General features: G+C 56.2%; 1 protein-coding gene across 1 annotated transcript in view; it reads right to left on the bottom strand.

Annotated features, from left to right (window-relative positions):
• Nucleotides 1–6,786: 6,786 nt before the first annotated feature.
• Nucleotides 6,787–18,789, bottom strand: part of DOCK5 (dedicator of cytokinesis 5) — a 46,186-nt gene continuing 34,183 nt past the window's right edge. Inside the window, exons 36-52 of the mRNA XM_054175034.1 lie at nt 18,202–18,242; nt 18,013–18,103; nt 17,053–17,172; nt 16,831–16,920; nt 16,011–16,115; nt 15,448–15,589; nt 13,768–13,849; nt 13,491–13,575; nt 13,002–13,088; nt 12,465–12,641; nt 10,426–10,509; nt 10,070–10,207; nt 9,817–9,983; nt 9,093–9,270; nt 8,112–8,250; nt 7,297–7,412; nt 6,787–6,917 (exon numbers count right to left, since the gene is read on the bottom strand). Of these exons, the coding sequence (XP_054031009.1) occupies nt 6,816–6,917; nt 7,297–7,412; nt 8,112–8,250; nt 9,093–9,270; nt 9,817–9,983; nt 10,070–10,207; nt 10,426–10,509; nt 12,465–12,641; nt 13,002–13,088; nt 13,491–13,575; nt 13,768–13,849; nt 15,448–15,589; nt 16,011–16,115; nt 16,831–16,920; nt 17,053–17,172; nt 18,013–18,103; nt 18,202–18,242 (1,944 nt within the window). The 3' untranslated portion in view covers nt 6,787–6,815. The remainder of the gene's footprint in view (nt 6,918–7,296; nt 7,413–8,111; nt 8,251–9,092; nt 9,271–9,816; nt 9,984–10,069; nt 10,208–10,425; nt 10,510–12,464; nt 12,642–13,001; nt 13,089–13,490; nt 13,576–13,767; nt 13,850–15,447; nt 15,590–16,010; nt 16,116–16,830; nt 16,921–17,052; nt 17,173–18,012; nt 18,104–18,201; nt 18,243–18,789) is intronic.

The following is an 18,789-nucleotide window of genomic DNA, read 5'->3' as shown; positions in this document are numbered from 1 at the left end:
TGCTGCTTTCCAAAACTGACAAAGAAGAGGTCTTGATTCTTGGGTTGGGCCTGCACGAAGCCAGGCTTCCTGAGCAGCCCAGAGTAGGTGCTGGGATTGCCCTTCCCCAGACAAGGTCTGCTGCACTTGGAGCTCTGGCAAGCTGGCATCCACCACCCTCAGGTCTGAAAAACAGAGGAAAATCTCCCCCAGGATGAACAAAATCTTCTGCTGCTCTTTAAATCCTGGTTTTTGCTGTGCTCCCCAGGGCAGGAAGGAGCCCTAAGAGACTGTGAGAGGAAATCTCCCTTCTGCAGGGCTGTGCCCACGCCAGGCAACTTTTCTCCCACGGAAACAAACTATTTTCACAGCTTGATTGGGTCATCAGCTGCAGTTAAATGGTGTCTGCCCCTGCCATGAGTAGGAGGAGCATTAGAGCAGGAAGAATTACTGCTAGAGCCACTAAATCCTCCTCACATTATTTACTTGTTAAATTACTTTTAATCCATTGGTCTCCAAGAGGCCAAGGGAGCAGGGAGAGGATGTTTGAAGAGCACTGAACAGGAAGCATTCAGCTGCACACAGAGCAAGGCAAAAGAGCTGCCCAAGGGCTACAAACCAGCACAGCTCTGCAGGCAGAAGAACTGAACTTGACTCCTGCATCCAGCTGGTTACCAACTCCTGGCAACTCCAGCATGAAGGGCACAGCCCCTGAGAAATCCCAGAGCCCAGCAGGGTCCGAGTCCTGTTGCTGGAACTCCATTGTGACACCCAGGCTGCTGACACTGAGGGGAGAGTCAGACTGGAGAAAAGAGATTCCTGACCCTGAGGGTGGGGAGAGCCTGGCCCAGGGTGGGCAGAGAGGTGGGAGCTGTCCCATCCCTGGAAGCAGCCCAGGTCAGGTTGTCTGGGGCCAGACGTGACCGAAAGGGAAGTCTGTGCCTTGCACAGGGGCAGCAGCAGCCGGCTGGGGCTGAGTGCAGCTCCCCAGGCTCCCGAGGCGCGGAGGCCACTTCTGTGGCTGCCAGAGAACACCGAGGAGCTGAAACGGCCACACCGGGGGGGCAATTATGAGCTTTGCCTCTGCTGCACGGCAGAGATAGAGGTAGGTGAAGTCCCCTGCTGGGAAAGGTTGGGTGGTGGAGGGGCTGTGTATAAAAAGGGAGAGAAGAGGCAGGCTGGCAGCACAGCTTCAAGGAAAGAGCTGGAGCTGCCCTGCAGCCTCTCCCCCGAGCAGGTAAGGTCCTTCTGCGAGATGCCAGCTCCCTTTCCACTGCCTCGGTGCTCTCAGGTGCCTGTTAGGAGCCTGCAAAGGGCTCTGTAAGGGGCAGGGACCTGAGAAGAGAGAGTGGCTATGCTGAGCACCTCTCTCAACTGGCAAGAGGGACTTGCATGTTTGAGGTCCAGACATCCTAAACTTTGAATGGGGGCTCAAAAGTCCTAATTCAGATCTCCATCCAAAATGTTCAGATGTTAAATCTCTCTCTAATGAGTTGATGCAGACTTTGAGGGGCTCAGTCCAGCTGTGGCTCAGACAGAGGCACTGGAGTACAGAACTGGGGCTCCAGAAATGTAACCTCTTCATTCTCTGAGATAAAAACAGAGCTGGGACGTTGTTATGGCCAGAAGGATGTTTTGTTCTCTCACAGGATGGAGAAGTCCACAAAGATCTCTGTCAGTGCTGTCCTGTTTGTGCTGGCTGTGGGGATCTGCTTGGCTCAGCACTGGTCCTACGGTCTGCAGCCAGGAGGGAAGAGGAGCACTGAGAACCTGGTGGAATCATTTCAGGAGGTAGGTTCCAGACTGCAAGAGCCCTGCTCAAAAGTCTGTCCCCAGCTTCCTGAGCAGCCCCTGTAGGCCCTGGCAGGCCAGAGCTGCTCTAGCAGAGAGCTGCCCTCCTGAAGGCTGTGCTGCTGCCCATGCAGGTTGCAAATGGAAAGGACAACCTGGGGGAGCTGCAGGAGATTGGCTGCCCAGGCTCCCACCAGCACTCCAGGGAGCTGCAGGAAGCCATGGTAAGGAAAATGGTTTTCCTTTTGTCACTCTGGGGAAGGAGAGGACTGGCCCAGGCTGGGCAAATACAGGGAGGGAAGAGAAAAGAGATGGAGGGGGAAGAGGCATGCATGTTAGTTCACATGTGGCAGCAGTGCCTCTGCCCTCATTATCTGCAGCACCTCAGAGCTGCAGCCCCAGGACCTCTGACGTTCCTCCCAGGCTCCTGCTGTGGCAATGTCACTGCTCACTACATTAAAGACAAAAGTCAAACAGATTCTGCCTCCATCCCAATCTCTGCAGCACTCACAGCTGCTTAGCTTCAAAGGCTGATTTGCCAGCTGAAGGGCCAGGCCATATGGAAGCTGCTGCTCCCCAAGTCCCTAACTGGGAAATGCATTTTCCATTAGATGCTCTAATGCAGTGACAGCAGCAGCTCCACATCCAAACTCCCTGCCACAGGAAGCCCTCCCCAGCAAAACTGTGCTCTTTAATTAACACAGCAACACCTTGAGCAAGCCAGATGGTCACCATGGTCTGCAGTGCCTCTGAGCTGTCCTGGAAGCTGGAACACTCAATCTGGGCTTTGGCTCTGGAGCCAAGACCAAAAGTTTCAAGTTCACACTGAAGCCTGAGTGAGGGCTCGGGCTCAGCAACAGCAGAATCCTCTTCATCGTTCCCTGGAGAAGCTGGCAGTGAGCACAGCCCAAACCTCACCTTGCAGGGGAACAAGTAACAGGGCAGCTGCCCCAAACACCTCAGGCTTCAACTCAGGGGCAAGAACAGAAATAAATAGCCAAGGGGTGGCCCAGATGCAGCAGGCTGGGGCACAGGAAGGTGGTTTCCATTTGAAGGGCACTCAGGTGCCCAGAGGTGGCCAACAGGGCACCTGTGCCACTGGCACTGCCCCTGCCAGCCGCTGGCAAGCCCAGCTCTGCTCTCTGGGCCAGCTGCTGGAGCCCCCAGAGACACTCCACAGGTTGCTGCTTTGTGCAGGCTCAGGCCTCCTGCCCTGAGCTGCTGTCAACAGCTGCCGGGGTGGCCTCCAAGAGCTGCTGCAGTGGTGCAGCCAGTAACAGACGGGAAGCTGGTGATGCACTTTGGGGTGAAAAGAGCCATTCTTGGTTACATTGTACTGCAGACCATGGCAGGTGGCAGAGAGACCATGTTGGGTCAGACCTGGGTCATTCTAATCCTTCCAATGGAGACCACAGTCTGAATCTGCCTGGGCTTTACAATTCCATCATCAAGGTTCTTTTTCCTCTTTAAATCAAGTCCATGCTGTGTGTTTTCAGGAAAGGCTGATGGGAGTAGAAGCCAGGCCAAAGAAGATTTAAACCCACAAAGCCCAACAGAAGAAGGGACCCAGAATAGATTTCAAAGCTGTGTTGAAACCAATTCCTCTTCAAATGACTTTTGCTTACTTTGTGTTGTGTGAATAAAGACTCTGAAGCTGCATTTGAGTGGCAGGAGATGACTGTGTGCAGGGCTCCAGCTCTGTGTAAGAGAGAACACATCCAGAGCAGCATGGGGGCTGCCTTGTGTCCTGCAGTGGGCACCTGGGGTGGGACAGCCCCACAGGGACAGAGGCACTGCCTGGCCTCACTGGCCCCAGTCACACAGGAACAACCTCATGCAAATGCAGCCCCCTCCCCCTGCAGCAGCCCCCTGTGCTCTGGGGCGTCACTGCTTCAATAATTTATTGGGAAAAGCTATTTGCAAGTGGCCACATTCTGCACACAGGACCATTTGTGCACTTGCTTTACAGAGTTAGTGACTGAGATGCCATTGGCCCAGGGAGGTGCAGGCTCCCTTCCCAAGGCTCCCTTCCTGCACTGGCCCCAGAGCCAGGTTAAAAGCTCTTCTGGTTCCTGATTCAGCTGCAGAGGGCTAAAAGAAATAGGGGAAGCCAAGGTGATGTTTGCAGTCTGCAGAGGTTTGGCACTGAGCCATCAGCTCCAGGATCTCAAACCACTCACAAAAAGCTGTTCCGTGACATCCACATCCTCCTGGATGGAAGACAAACATGTCCCAGGGTTTGTGCTGCCACTAAACCTTCATCATGCCAGCAATTAAAGCCACTCACTGGGGCTGGGCTGCAGCCTGCCGAGGCCTTCACCTCTGCCTGAAACACAGAAAGCCTGCAAAACCCAGGCTCCAGCTGTCTGCAGGGATTCCAGTGCCAGCAGTCAGCCCAAGGCAGCACCAAGAGAAGCTTTTCACCTTTGGCTCAGCTCCTCTGTACCCCTCTGGGTACCCTCCTCAGTGCCCATCCTGAAAGGTGCTTTGACACTGACAGGAGCAGGACCAGGTGAAATCCTGTGCTTTGGGGACGCTGCTCTCCTGCCAAAATCACTGAAATCCCTTTCCTGGTTTACTTTTCCTAGTCCTAGGAAAAGCTCACCCTGGCCCACTAAATAATTTGGTCTGCAACAGCAGAAGTAAGAAAGAGAAGTTTTTAATGAACTGAACCAACTGCAAGAGGGAGCAGCAATGGGTCAGGAAGGCTCTCACCATCAACACCAATCACAAGCAGGTCACAGGCCTCTGAAGGAGGTTATTTCCATTTACAGTATAAAAATAAATAAGGAGTGAGGATCTGAGGCATTGACCTCACTGCAGATCTGGGGGGCACAGTGTGGAGGTCACTGCTGCAGGTTCTCCAAGCCCTGCAGATCACAGAGCAGCTCCCACTGGATCAGTGTCCTCTCCTGAGCCAGCAGCCAACAGCCCACTGCAGTGCAGAGCTGCCTGCTCCCCTCTCCCCCTGCTGTGGGTTAGAGCTGCCACGTGCTTAAAGGAATCGACAGAGCAGGACAGGATTGAATGAGAAGCTCCAGCACAGATTCCTCCTGAGGACAGAAGTCCTCCACCAGCTGAAGTGTAGCACTGGCAGCTGCATGGTCCAAGGCAGAGAAGGACTCTCAGAACTGTAGGGGTTGGAAGGGACCTCTGAAGATCATCTAGTCCAGCCCCCAAGGAAGGGAGAGGACAATTAACCATGCATGTGCCAAGCACTCTGCTCCTGACAGCAGTCTGCAAAACAGGCACCAGAGCCAAGTTTCCTCAGGCTGAGGCACAGCTACAGGGCAGCTGAGCCCCTCCCCAGGTCAGACCCCATGGAGTTCCTGTGCAGGGACCAAAGAAAATCCTTGGTGGAGGTACAAGGTACAGAAATGGTTAAAGAAACTAAAGCAGGGACCCAAAATACCCAAAGGTTTGTCTGCTCCAAACAGCATCATCTGGGACTGCAGCAAAGGCTCCTTTGCTCCTGCTGAGTGGTTACCAAAGGAGCTCAAACAAAGCTGCCCTGAAAAGGAAATGCAGCCAAGAGTGAGGTAAAGGCAGATGCAGGATGGGCATGGCACAAGGGACCAGGAGGTGCTGAGATCCAGACCACATCCTGCTGTGCTGCCTGCAGTCAGAAAGTTGCCAACTGAAGAGCTGCAGAGGTTCCTTCAGTTCATGTGCAGCAGAAGACAGAGAAGAGGTGGACAGAAAATGAGACAAGAAAACCCTGTGGTGTTCAAGTCAAGCAGTGTCTGTGTCCAAACACACAACCTGCAGCTGACAGCTTGCACCAGAGAGAGAGGTGAGCCATGGGCAATGTGTCCAGAAAGGCTTCAAAGCTCTCCCCTGAGGAGGCACCAGCCAGCACCAGTGGCTGGTGTGCCACAGCACAGCACTGTGGATGGATCTGATGTGACTGCACTGCAGCTTCCAGAGGGTCTCCAGCCTGTGCTGCGCATCCAGGACAGCTCTGTGCTGAGAGCAATCTGCTCTGCAGAGCCAGGCACGGAGCAAGGGCAGCTCCTGCAGGCTGCTCTAGCTGGAGCCACACTGAAGCCAAAGGAATGTGTGAGAAGAGCAGAGCTGCTGCAGCCCAAACAAGAGCCCCCAGAACTGCACTGCCTGGGGGTTTGCCTGGAAAAGACTTTGCTGAGGATAGCTCTCAGTAGGCCCAGAGACGCTCAGGGGTTCAGTAAGGTGATGAACCCTGTGCAGGACAAGAGAGCAGAGCAGGGGTGCAGAGGCAACTTCTGACAGCCTCTAGGGAGCACAAAGCTGGAGCACTGCACCAGGTCTGGAGCAAACACAAAGCAAGCAGGTCCCAGTTCAGGGGGGAACACCAACTGCTCTGTAGTGTTAAACCCAGGCTCAGCAGTGAGGTTCTGACAAAGGCCTTGGGAGCCTGAACTCTCCCCTGGGAGCAGCAACCACCGTGCAGCAGTGTGGAAGGCAGAATGGTTGCACTTCACCTGAACCAGCTGAGGGCTGCAGGGCAAAGGCTCCTGCTGACAATGCTCAGGTCTCTGCCTGCACTCAAGGACCTTGGGAGACTGCAGATCACAGCCCAGCACCTGGCACCTCAGGAGCTCCATGGCTTCAGAATGGCTGTGATCTGCTGTGCTGCAGGCACAGGGGGAGGGGAAGGAGCCTCAGTAGGGCTGCAAAGCTGCAGTCAACTGGTGTGAAAACCCTGCAAGACACCTCTCACACTGGAGGGGCTTCCCTTGTGTCAAACTTTGGTGCCAGTCACTACTGTGCCAGGTTCAGACTGGGAATGAACTGCTGGAATTGCAGCAGTGAGAAAACCTCGGGACAGACAAACCCAAGACAGAGCAACGGCAGCAGGGCAGCCTCTGTGGCTGGGGTCTCAGCACTGGAAAGGCAATCCAGGGGGCAGGGAATGCAGCCACAAGAGCTCCTCTTGGTATTCCCCACAGCAAAGTCCCAGGGCTGTGGCTGGGCTGGCAGGGGAGGGCCCCAGCCCCAGCTGGTCCGTGGAAAGCAAGCAGCCACTTCACTCCAGGGTGTTCTGCTGGAGCAGGCAGGGAAGATCCTCACTGCAGTCCCTGCTCTGCAGACACCACGCTGGATTTTCTGGCTTTGGGGGGTGGGGGGGGAGGTTTGGCTTCATGTCTGCTGGGGAGTGGTGGAGCAACCTGAGAAGGTAAACCAAAGACAGATAGGGGAAACCATTAACAGCAAGTTAAGGCATCCTGCTGGCCCAAGCAAACCCAGAGGGTTCTGCAGGACTTGATGCCTCTTTCAGGCTCAGATCTTTGGCCCCTCAATGCCACATGCAGTGGATGAGGAGCAAACAAGGACAGGTCTGCAGCAACTAAGAGAAGCAGAAAGTTTTTGGTTTCCAGCTTTAGCTGCAGATCTCTTCAGCTGCTCCTGCAGCCTGGCTATGGGCTCAGGGAGTGGAAGCAGTGAGATGCTCAGATGTGTTTCCAGCAGCACCACCCTAGAAGCAGCTGGGAAATCTCCCTAGGTGTCTCCTTTTCCAAAGCCCCACAGCAGCTCTCCCCTCCTCACCTCTGCAGAGCTCCTGGGGTTGCTGTTCTCGTAGGGTTTGCTTTTGGGGGGAGGGGGAGGTGGGCTGCTCGGTAAGGCAGCAGTCGCCAGCCCATCAGCCTGCAGCGAGGGGAAGCCTGGAAGCACCAAGAGAAGGCATCAGAGCAGGCAGAAAAGGGATGGAAAAGGGACTGAGCAGGCAGAGTTTGCAGGCAGATTCATTCACCCTCTTGTGCTTCCCATCTGCCAGCAGCTCTCAGCTGAGTTTCCAAGCTGCAGAGCAGCTTTGCCTGGAGCTCCTTGCCACATCAGGGGAGCTCTTGTTCATTAACTGACAAAGCCTCCAGGGCTTGTCCCGGGCCACAGAGCTGCTGAGGAGCACCATGCTGCACTGCTGCACTCCCAGCCCAGGAACTCTCAGCAGATACTCCTCAGGTGTGTGCTGAACCACCTGGCTGGATGCCTTTAGGAGCATCCACACTGATGAAATGTGATGTCCACGGTGGGGTTCAGTGCATCTCCCCACAGGTCCACACAGGAGAAGAAAGAAACTAGAGATAAAAATTGTGCTCTGGAATTCATCTGAGAGACCAATTCTGACAAGTGAGATAAAGCTCCAAGCATGACAGCAATGCTTTGATAACCCTGCCAGATGCTGCTACCGAACAAACACCTCCACGAAGATAAAGAGCCACTTTCTGGGAACTACTTGAAGAGCAGCTCCTCCCTCCTCCTCCTCTCCCTCCCCAGTGGGGCTGCCTCAGCAAATCTGTTCTAATTCCTGCTCCTGGAGGTGCTGCTGAAGGATGTGGCAACTGCTCCACAGTGGAACTTACTTTGGGTTCTTGGGGTTTTGGGAGTGATGGGTGGTGGGCTCTGAGTGCTTGGCTGCTGGAGTGAGGAGCCCTGAAGCAGAGTCAGTCTGTTGTCTCCTAGCTGAAGACTCTTTGGCCTCTGTGCTTTCCCAGACATGCCCTGGTTGAAGCAAAGAGCAGAGAGAAGCTTCAGCAGTCAGCAAGGCTGCTGCACAGGCAATCAGAGCTGTCACAAAGGCATCACCATGCTCCAGGAAGCTGCACTGGGGTGAAACGCAGCCCTGGCCTGGCTGAGCCCCAGCAGGGAGCACCGAGACTGCTCCCAGGACACTGCCTGTGCTCCCTGCTTGGGGTGACATGGAGCACTTGGGACCAGATGATCATCCTGGGTTCCACTGCCAGTCTCACTGCCTAGGGCCCCCAGCACACTCTCCATCACAGCACCCCCAGGCTCTCTCATGCAGTCTTTGCAGATAATTTGCCCCAGCAGCGAGCTCCTGCCCCCAGAGGTGTGCTGCAGAGCAGAGCCTGCACGAAACAGCTTTCCAAAGACCCAAGCTGGTCACCTGGCTACCAGACCACCTCCTTCCAGCTCCCAGTCCACCTTGCACTACATCTGATCTGTGCAGTGATGCTGAGTGACAGCAGCTAAACATCTGGCTTGACAGCTGGATTTTGGGCTAGCAGTGTCTGCCTGCTCCAAAGCCCAGAACCATTCTAGGTGGTGCTGAGCACATCAGGGAGCCCTCCCCTCCCACTCAGCCCTCCCCTCCCACTCCCACCTGGATGGAACATCAGTGCCTCATGCTGCAGCCCAGCTGTGCCCAGCTGTGTTCCAGCTACGAGAGAGGAGTGGCTGAGATGAGCAAAGCTGTTGGGATCTGAACCGCTCCCACCATGTAATGAAGTTTCCAGCAAGAGGCATGGCTGAAACCCAGGCAAGCAACTGACATTTCCTGCTCTGGACTTTATGACTCTGTTATTATTAGGACATCTTTTTACCATTTTGGAGGTCAGTTCCACTTCTGGCTCCTTCTCCACAATGACCTGAGACTTGCTGAGACTCCACTCCTTCCGCTTCAGCTTGCAGATCCTGCTGTCAGCATCATCCTTCATGGGCAGCTCCTCAGCTCTGGAAGTTGTTGATGTTCTCCTCTCCAAGAGAGGCTCCAGAATAGAGCTGTGGCCCACACCCAAAGAGGGAGAAGCCATGAGGCATGAGCCCATTGGCCATTTAAAGCTCCAGGTGTCAACACACTGTGACCCTGCAGCTTGCCTGAGAGCTGGTTGCAAAAGCCTGAGCTGTGACCATGGAGCTCTGCCTGTGCACAGCACAGAGTCCTCAGGCCTGCACCTCATGCCTCAGCCTGCTGTGCGACTGTGAGCCAGCACCTGCACTCCCTGGCTAGCACAGCTGCAAGCTCCATATCCAGAGCAGCGACACCAGGAGCTGTGCAGCACCAGCGCGTGGCCCTGTGCAGAGCACAGCAGACTGCCCAGCCCTGTGGGATCTCACACCTCTGCTTTCAGCATTGCTGGGAAACTGGACTGGTGTGCACCCGACCCCCCCTGCAGCACCCTGCAGACAATGGGGGCCAGAGGCAGACAGGGGGGTGCCTGGCTGCGTGTAGGATGCACCTCAGGTCTGCAAGGAGGAAGCCTGCACTGCAGCGGTGAGTCCAGGCAGGGCCCTGCTGCCTGGCACATGCAGAGGCTGAGCACTGACCCGTCGGAGCCTGGCCTGGAGGAAGTGCTGTCAGACGAGGCAGAAGACGTGGAGAGCACGGAGGAGGCCAGGGAGGTGACGGAGAGCCGGCGCAGCGTGGAGGAGAGGATGTAAGGCAGCACCACGGAGCCTGAGCGGCTCGGCTTGCGCTCGCTCAGCGAGGGAGGCTGCGGCAGACACCTGGGTGAGCCAGGCAGCAGGGGCACGGCAGGGAGGGCACAGCTGTGTGCCTGGCACAGCCAGGCCGGCTCACCAGAGTTATCACCCCGTACTGCCTCTCCACCTTCCTCCTCAGCTCCTGGAAGCAGGCTGCCAGTCTGTCGTGCAGGGGCCTCAGCTGCTCCGTCAGCTTCTCACCGTGCACCCTGATCCCTTCTGCCAGCAGCGGCATCTGGAAGGAGGAACAAAGCTAAGCCACAAAAGGACAAATCAGCTCTGCTGCTCCAGGGCACCAGGTGGCAGCTCAGGCCCTGGCTCAGGACACTGCAGGAGCTCCATGTGCTCATGGAACAGGAACACTTCTCCATCACTTCCCATAGCTCCTTCTTCCCACTCAGGTTCCACCTGCACTCAACACGCAGTGCTCCCACCCCCTTCCCAGGACCATACCTGCAGAGCAATCAGGTGCTTCAGCAGCTCAATTTTATCTTGATCTTCAGGATGTTCTTGAATATACTTCTCTGTGAAAAAGGCCTGAGAGCAGAGAGGTGAATCAGACCCTGTCCGGCTCCCACGGCCAGCTCTGAGCTCTAAAGCAATTCAATGCCATTACTCCTCAGATTAAACCCAGGTTTTACTGCCTCCCTGACACAGGGCTGAGGGACTGTGGTTGGTTGTTGGGAACTGGGCACAAAGCAGACTTTGGAGTTTCTTTTGTTAGAAAAAATAACCCCAAATTATTTCTTCAGTAAAGCAGAGCTCAGCCCAAACAGGGACCTCATGGGGAGGCCTTTCTTCAGCTCCAACTCCCTTCTCACAACCAGTGCTGATCTGCACGACCAAGCTTGCAGCACTCCTTGCTCAGATGCCAGCAGCAGCTCCAATCCCTTGACTCTCAGATCAAAAAGAACTCAGTATCTCAGAACAGACACCCAAAGAAGCTCAGCTGCAGAGCAGGACACCTCCTGCCTGTCCTCTGAGGTTTGACTCCCAAAGCTCCTCAGGTGTTTAGCTCTCACCAGCAGGATCTGGTGCTGGTTCAGAGCTGAGCACAAATACACTGCCCTGGGCTGCAGCCTTACAGCGGTGCCCATTCCCACCCTGTGCTGCAGCCCCTGCCCTGCATCACAATTCCTGCTCAGAAGAATTTTTCTTTTTCCTAGATAAAAACCTTCCCAGTTTTTCATTTGCTTTCAGAAAGGTCTCTCTGATCTCCTTCAGCCTCTGCCTGCATTCCTTGTCCTGCCTTCGATGAGCAGGACCTGTGTGTCCCAGGCTTTGCAGGCCCAGTGGCAGGGTTCTGGTGTCAAGAGAAGGTCAGCCTGGGAGAGGGCTGTCCAGCAGCTCCCAGGGGGGTGGTTTGCTTGAAAGTGTTTAATTCTTGCAAGAAAGCACATCTCAAAACTGCAGACTCTGCCTTTTGGCTGCAGCAGAACAATTAAAACTCAACATTTCAGCCGCCCACAACAGCCAAATGTCCTCTGCTGGTCTTCAGCTGAAACAGGAAAATGTGACCCAGCACTGAGTACTTCCAGATGTGGCTGCAGAGATTTTCTGGTTCCCACTTTCAACTGATCTCCCACTTTTGTAATTCTAAACTTGATGTCAACCTTAATTCATGAAATGGGAGGCTCTAGGGCCAAGCTCAGCCTGGCAAAGTGTGCAGCTCCTCTGGAAGCAGCAGAGTTGGATCCCAGATAAATCAGACCCTCTGCCATTTAGCTTTTGCACTTCATTCCATGTGCCTGGAACACATCTGAGAAGAATTAAATGCTTTTAACACCATCCATGCAGCTGATGGAAGTGAGCAGGCCCTTGTGCTGGGAACACCAGCATCAGATACTGGGGACAGGCAGTACAGTCAGTCACAGCCAGAACAAGGGAGAACATTCCCTGCTCAGCTGAAGCCAACTGACTGAGGCTGGAGGGGAACTGGGGCTCTCTCCCTGAACATTCCCTTTGCTGCAGGGCTTCACAGACATTCTCTGCTGGAAGGAGAAATCCTCCTCTGCCTCAGCCTGTGACACAAACCCAGTGGAGGAACATCAGCTCTGCCCTACCTGCGCTGCCCAAGCACCTCCACAAGGCAGGGCCAGGGCCAGGTTTTTGTCCCCCCTGGGGATGAGCCCAGGGAGCTCACAGTGCACAGCACTATAGCTGCATGCTGCAGGGGTGGGGGTTCCCACCTGGGCTCTGCTGGAAATCTCTCTCTCCTGCTCTGGACACACATACACAGCTACAGGACACACAGACACAGCTACAGGACACACACTGAGCAGAGGCTGAAGCTGAGCTGGAGCCCCCCAGGCTTCAGGGCTTGAGCACTGCAGAGGCCCCCAGGCTGAACTACAGATAAATGCAAGAGGCCTGTCCATAGCTGCTGTGCCCCCCCAGAGCCCCTCTCCTAGCTGGTGCCCCCCCAGAGCCCCTCTTGTAGCTGCTGTGCCCCCCCCGAGCCCCTCTCCTGGCTGCTGTGCCCCCCCAGAGACCTTCTCGTAGTTGCTGTAGCCGCCCATGACGGCAGGGTCGACGATGCCGCTCAGCAGCATGGAGAGAGGGTGCACAGGCAGGCTGCGGTCCCAGCCCTGCTGCTGCACCATGTTGCTGATCCTCTCGTTGGTCAGCTCCATCGTCTCGATGGCGTTCTGCAGGGGGCTCAGCTCCTCCTGCCAGACAGGACAGCGCCAACGGCCTTCAGTCGCCGGCGCTCAGCGCGGAGCCGGCCCTGCTGCGCCAAGGGCAGCCAGCGGCTCCCAGCAGAGCACTTTGTGCTGCGCTGCTCTCGGGCCTCAGCCTGAGGGAACAGCTTAGGGCTCGGAGCAGGCTGCAGAGCTGAGCGCTCTCCAGACAGCCCAGGCAGAGCTTTGCTGCCTTGGGTAGAGCTGTCTGCGGATGGCATCCAAGGACAAGCACGCCAAGGGGATGCACCTCTGCTGGGGGGTTCCTGCTGTGCCACATCCCCAGGCAGCCCTGAGTGCAGCAGTGCGGCACAGGAGGGGGCGAGGTGCGGCCCCGCCAGAACTCACTGTTGTGATCTGCTTGACTTCAAACCACTTGAGGATGCCTGGAAAGGAGTAGGCTGTGGTGTAGGTTGTCCTTTCTATCCACATGTTCTGGGGCAGAAGGAACAAATCCACATGAGCACAGGAGCAAGGGAAGATGACACAGCACTGCACACCTCAGCAGCTGAACTGATCCTTCATGGTCAGAGTCTGGCCTCTGAAGGATGGCTGCCCACAGCCTGCCAGACACACAGCTGGACGCTGCAGGGAGCTGTGCTTGGACACCACACCACTTGTGGACCCTCGATCCAGTGCTGCAGCTACAGAGCCCTCAGTCCTGTCACTGGCTTTGAGCAAAGACTGCAAGGTGAAGCACAGCTCCTTGTGTGCCACAGGGGAGGGAAAGGACATCGTGACAGCGGTGTTCAAAATGCCACCAAACACAAATCAGCCCACAGGACCCCCCCCTGATAGCACAGAGCCCCAGAGCGGCACCAAGAGCAGAGGACTCACAGCAAACTCGTTGTCGGGGTCCTTCTCTCCCTTGCGGAGGGGTCGGGAGTAGGTGAACTGCTGCACCTCGTTGGCTCTGTAGTAGCTAGGAGGAAGGAGAGGCAGTGGTGAGTGCTGCCACCTCTCACCCTCCCCGCAGCAGTGCTCTGCTGCTTGCTCCCAGGAACAACAAGGTCTGAACTGGACTGCAAAAGCAGACACCAAGGTGCCCCAGCCCGTGCCCAGGCTAGCTGAGAGAAGTACAGAGGAGATGCTGAGGGAAAGGCAGAGAAATTACTTCAGGATCTGCTCAGGAACAGGTTTGTCTTTGTAATTAGGCGGCAGGTTCATCACAGGCTTCACAATGAAGCATTGCACATCTGGGCAGCTGCAGTTAAGGATGAGAAACTGTGAATCCTTCAGGGGAAAGAGGAGAGAGAGCAATACCCTTCCTGCGCTCCCTGAGTGTCAAAGACTGCTCAGCAGCTCCCTGCTCTTGCCATGGCTGCAGGGGCTGCTTGCTGGCTCCTCAGCACTCACAGGCACTGAGCTGCTGCCTGCTGCTCAGCAGCCCAAAGGGCTCCACAGGACTTCCATCCACTGCAGCTCACTGCTGAGTGCTTGGGAAGCTGTGTGCCACTGCTTCTAGCTCGGCACTGGTGGAACACCAGCCCAGTGCAGCCTGCATGCCCTGGGACTGTGCCCAGCTCACTGGGTAGCTCCAGCTCACTCTTATAGCACAACCAGAGCAAGAAGGCACTTCAGCAGGGAAGGGCAAGGAAGAGCTTCTGAGCAAAAGCAAAAAGGAACCTGAGACGAAGGAGGTTAAAAAGGCAGAAATCAGAGACAAACTGGAGCCCCACCTCCCCTGCCTAGCACAACAGTGACCTGGGCACAGCTATTCTGGAGGTGTTTGCAGGGATCCAAGAACCACCTGTACCAAATCCAAGCTATGCAGCTGCTCCCCTTTAGAATGAGGCCAGAGACCCGGAACCAACACCCCCAACCTTTTGGAAGAGTTCAGATCTGACTCCAAACTTTGCAGTTCAGGTTCATCTTGGGCCAAAAACATCAGAACAAAGACAAACAGATGCAAAGGAAGTAGCTGAAACAAAGCAGCAATAGAAGAGGCATTTTTTGATACCAAGTTTGGTCTTGAATGAATTTTAATTTCCTGTGTGGCTTCAGTGCTTGGCAGGCTCCTTGCAGGAGCAGCATCTGGTAGCACTGCTTGGGCTGTGCCTTTGTGCACAGGCTTTGGAAGCCAGGATGGACCATCAGGCTCCAGCCTGACCTCTGAAACACAGGCTGGGAGCCCAGGAACATGGCTTGTACTCATCTGCATCTTCCAGCAGCACGCCTGCTGCTGACTGGAAGTCACAAACAAGAATCTGAAACATCTTGGCCAGGCTGCTGACCATGCCCAGAGTCCAGAGGACCTCAGGCCTCGTGGTGTGCAGTGGCACACAGCTGGGAGTGCCCCCAGCACAAGCAGGCAAGGGAAAGGCTTCTCAGCCAGCAACCTCCAGCAACATCATCACTCCACACTCCTCCAAAAGTGACTCCCAGGGAAAAATCAGAGGACAGTGACCTCAGAAGTGCCAGGAAACTGCAGCCAGGGGAGAGCTGCCACTCCCTGTACCCCCCTTGGCTGCATTTCACCTCTTGCCCCTCAAAACACCAAACTACAGCAGCCAGCACCACCTGCTTGAGAAGGCAGCACAAGAAATGCTGACCTGCAGTGTTAGGCTTTCACCCCAGCCTCAGCTCCCTTAACTCTGCCAACACCAATCCCTCTCTCTCAGCAGGTCTGGGCTCACCACTGCAGCTCTGGACAGTCTCATTCCCATGCCCCTTGCCTGATCTCAAAGCCCCCCAGGAGCTGTAAGTTCCTTGCATTTTACTGCTTACCAGCCCTGCTATTCTGGGGAAGAGGCAGATCCTGAACGTGCCAAGGCACACCAGAACCAAAAGATACACTGTTTAGGGGAGGACTTGATCTCCTCTCCTGGAGGAGCAGTGCTGGTCATCTTCTCAGCGCTGGGAAACTGAGTCAGCAGCCTCAGGTTGAAGTCCTCCCTTCGCTCGTACTCTTTGCCACGGTAGATGAAGATTTTATTCTGTGGGTAGCAGAAGAAAAGGGAATTAACACTGAACAGAGCAGTGAGAAGGAACTTTCCTACCATGCACAGCCTGGCTGGCAGGAAGGATTTGTCTCCCTGCTGGGCAGACAGTCAGAAGGTAGAAGAGAGGAACCAGGCTGGCTGAACACAGCAGCTCTCAGGTCAAGACCCTGCGATGGCAACTTGATAAGCTTCAAAATTCCCTGCCCCACACACAGTGCTCTTGACCCTGGCCTTGCTTTCCAGCACTCCAAGATCACACATGCAGCTCGTGGAACCTCAGCCACAGCTCTGATCTGATGTGGCCAAAGTGCTCTTCAAGGCAGGGGGCTGCAGGCTCCTCGCCAGCCTGCGCCCGGTGGGAGCTGGCTGCGGATCCCCAGGCACAGACAGCAGCTGAGTGCTGCACAACTCTTACCCGGAGGAAGGAGGGGAAGCCCTGCCCGTAGTACCCAACAGCAAAGTACTCTGGCTGGGGCCTCATGGCCTTCATGATGTTCTCATAGAAAGCAGCTCGTTTCTTCTGAAAGGCAAAAGGTCAGCAGCAGTCAGTGCCCACTGCCCACGCTCCCACTGACCCCTCCTGATCTCTCAGCTCTCCCCCACAGAAGGCTTTGCACATTTGTTTCTTTGATACAGGATCTCAAATCCATTGACTTGGTTCAATATTTGGTTTGTCTGGGCCAGAGCCAACTTCATGTCCCAGCTGGCAGCCGTGAGGACAATGCCTCGTGCTCCAGGAGGGTCCTCAAAGCTCTGCACTGCTGCAGCACAAGCCCCACATCAGTGTGCTCTGGAAGGGAGCAGGGACAAAGGGGGAGAAATGTCAGAGAACTGGCAGCAGCAGAGCTGAGCAGATGACTCTCACATGAAGAACGTAAAACCCATCTGGTTGCATCTTGAACCACTGTGCTCAGAGCCCAGCTGCTCCTGCAGCTCGGTGCTCAGACAGCGGTGTCAGCACAGGAACAGCCAGGGGATGAGATTTATGGAGCCTGAAAAGGCACCATGCAAAGGTTACCTTCCTTGATTAACATCAGGAATGCCAAACATCTGCACATGAGGTGGTGGTGCTGGTTACAGGGTCAAACCCACACTTGGTAACAGAATGTGAACTATCCTAGAGCTGAGCTTTACAAAAGCCATGGGAACTACTTCACAGAAATGTTTGGGGCTTTTCCTGCTCAGCATCACCTTAAGCAGCCAGCAGCCTGCTGAAAATGGAGAGAAAATCTTACCAGGAGGTGACCAAGTCCCTCATAATCAAAGGCCTTGTTTTCATACATGGCAGCCAGCTCCTTGCTCAGCTGAATGGCTTTTTCCCACATCTCCAGGCAGGGTGAAGGGAGGCAGGTGGGGAAGAAGAGCACAAGCACAAGGCAAGACTCAGTCAAGAGCAGCCGATGGCAGAGGCAGGGGAGCAGCAAGCTCAGCTGATTCCCCTCAGGCAGGACACTCACCTTGCCCCTGTCAAAGAAGGAGATGATCTCCTGGTAGAGCTTCTCCTTGAGCTCCTGCTGTGAGTACACGTAGTAGCTGTCCCTCTGCAGCAGGTGGGGCACACAGGGCTTCTCAGACCACTGGAGAGAAGGAGAAAAGGCAAAGCTGATGCAACTGGAGCACCTGCAGGTGAACAGACCCTCACGGGCTGCAGGGATGCAGCCAGGGCAAGGCAGCTGTGCAGTGGCACAGAGCACAGGCATGCACACACACTGCACCTCACAGCACGGCTGGGGCACCAGCAGCCAGCAAGGAACAACTGCAACCCCTCCAGCTGGCTGCTAGGAAGATCTGATCCTCCTCTCCCCCTGCACACACGGCCAGAAAGCTTCAGTTCCATGCAAAGTTTTTCCAACATCAGAAGTTCCTTCAAAGTCAGTTCAGGAATTCACCTGAACTTGCACCATTTCCAGTCACACAGAATAAAAAGGTTGGAAGAGACCTCAAAGGTCATCAAGTCCAACCTGTCACCCAATTAAGAAGAGCCTCCCAGTGGGGTAGAGGACTGGCTGCCCCTGCACAGCTGGGGTGCCTCCGGCTCAAGGGCTCCCACAGGGGCACTGCCTGACCCTGCAAGCTCCACAGGGTGATCAATCTAATGGCAGTGGCTTAGGCCAGGGTGTCTCAGACTGCTCCCCCAGAGCTGCACAAGCTCTGTCTTATGACTCTGGCCATGGGCATTTCCTCCCAGCTCACTACAGCTCTGTTCCACCCAGAGCAGGGAACAAACTCCTTGCTTTCATCCACTGAGCTGCTCTGCAAACTTGTGAAGCTCCTTGGTGGCCACCAGAGCCTGGGTAACACCAAGGCACATCAGAGAAAAGAGAATAAAGAAGGGAATTGCTTCCTCTGAGCTGTTTGCCTCCCACTGAACCCCCACCCCCCGAGAGAGGAAGCCAGCAGCGGCTGTGGAGCAGTACCTGCAGCAGCTCTGCATGCAGCAGCAGGGTGTGAGCTGCCTCGGTGTAGTTCTCACAGTCTGTGTGCAGGTCCCGCAGCTTGTAGAGGTACCTAAGGCACAGCAGCTGCCAGCTGGCTGCCCCCTGCCCCCGCGGGGTCCTGTGTGCAGAACTGCAGCAGGACGAAAGGCTGCTGGGGGAGCTCCCTACCTGATGTAGATGTCCTCTCGCTTCTTCTCCTTGTAGAAATGCTGCCAGGAGAAAGCCAAAGCGCCATGAGAACCCCCCGGCGGGCACCGCCCCTCCAGAGAGCCCGCCGAGCCGCGGCCCTGCGGGGCACTTCGTCCAGGCACAGACAGCCCTGCGCCAGTGCCCGAGAGCCCCCGGCCCCGGGCAGCCCCGGGCAGCCCCCAGCAGCCCCCGGCCCTGGGCAGTCCCCAGCCTCAGCCCCAGGCAGCCCCTGGCCCCGGGCAGCCCCAGCAGCCCCCAGCCCCGGGCAGCCCCCGGCAGCCCCGAGCAGCCCCTGGCAGCCCCGAGCAGCCCCTGGCCCTGGGCAGTCCCCAGCCTCAGCCCCAGGCAGCCCCTGGCCCCGGGCAGCCCCAGCAGCCCCCAGCCCCGGGCAGCCCCCGGCAGCCCCGAGCAGCCCCTGGCAGCCCCGAGAGCCCCTGGCCCTGGGCAGTCCCCAGCCTCAGCCCCGGGCAACCCCCGGCCCCGGGCAGCCCCGGGCAGCGCCGGGCAGCCCCCGGCAGCCCCCAGCCCCGGGCAGCCCCGGGCAGCCCCCAGCAGCCGCCGGCAGCC

The sequence above is a fragment of the Dryobates pubescens genome, chromosome 31, assembly GCF_014839835.1.
Source record: "Dryobates pubescens isolate bDryPub1 chromosome 31, bDryPub1.pri, whole genome shotgun sequence".
In the NCBI taxonomy this organism is placed as follows: Eukaryota; Metazoa; Chordata; class Aves; order Piciformes; family Picidae; genus Dryobates; species Dryobates pubescens.
The sequence above is the reverse complement of the archived record's forward strand: the minus strand, read 5'-3'. Positions and strand labels throughout refer to the sequence as shown.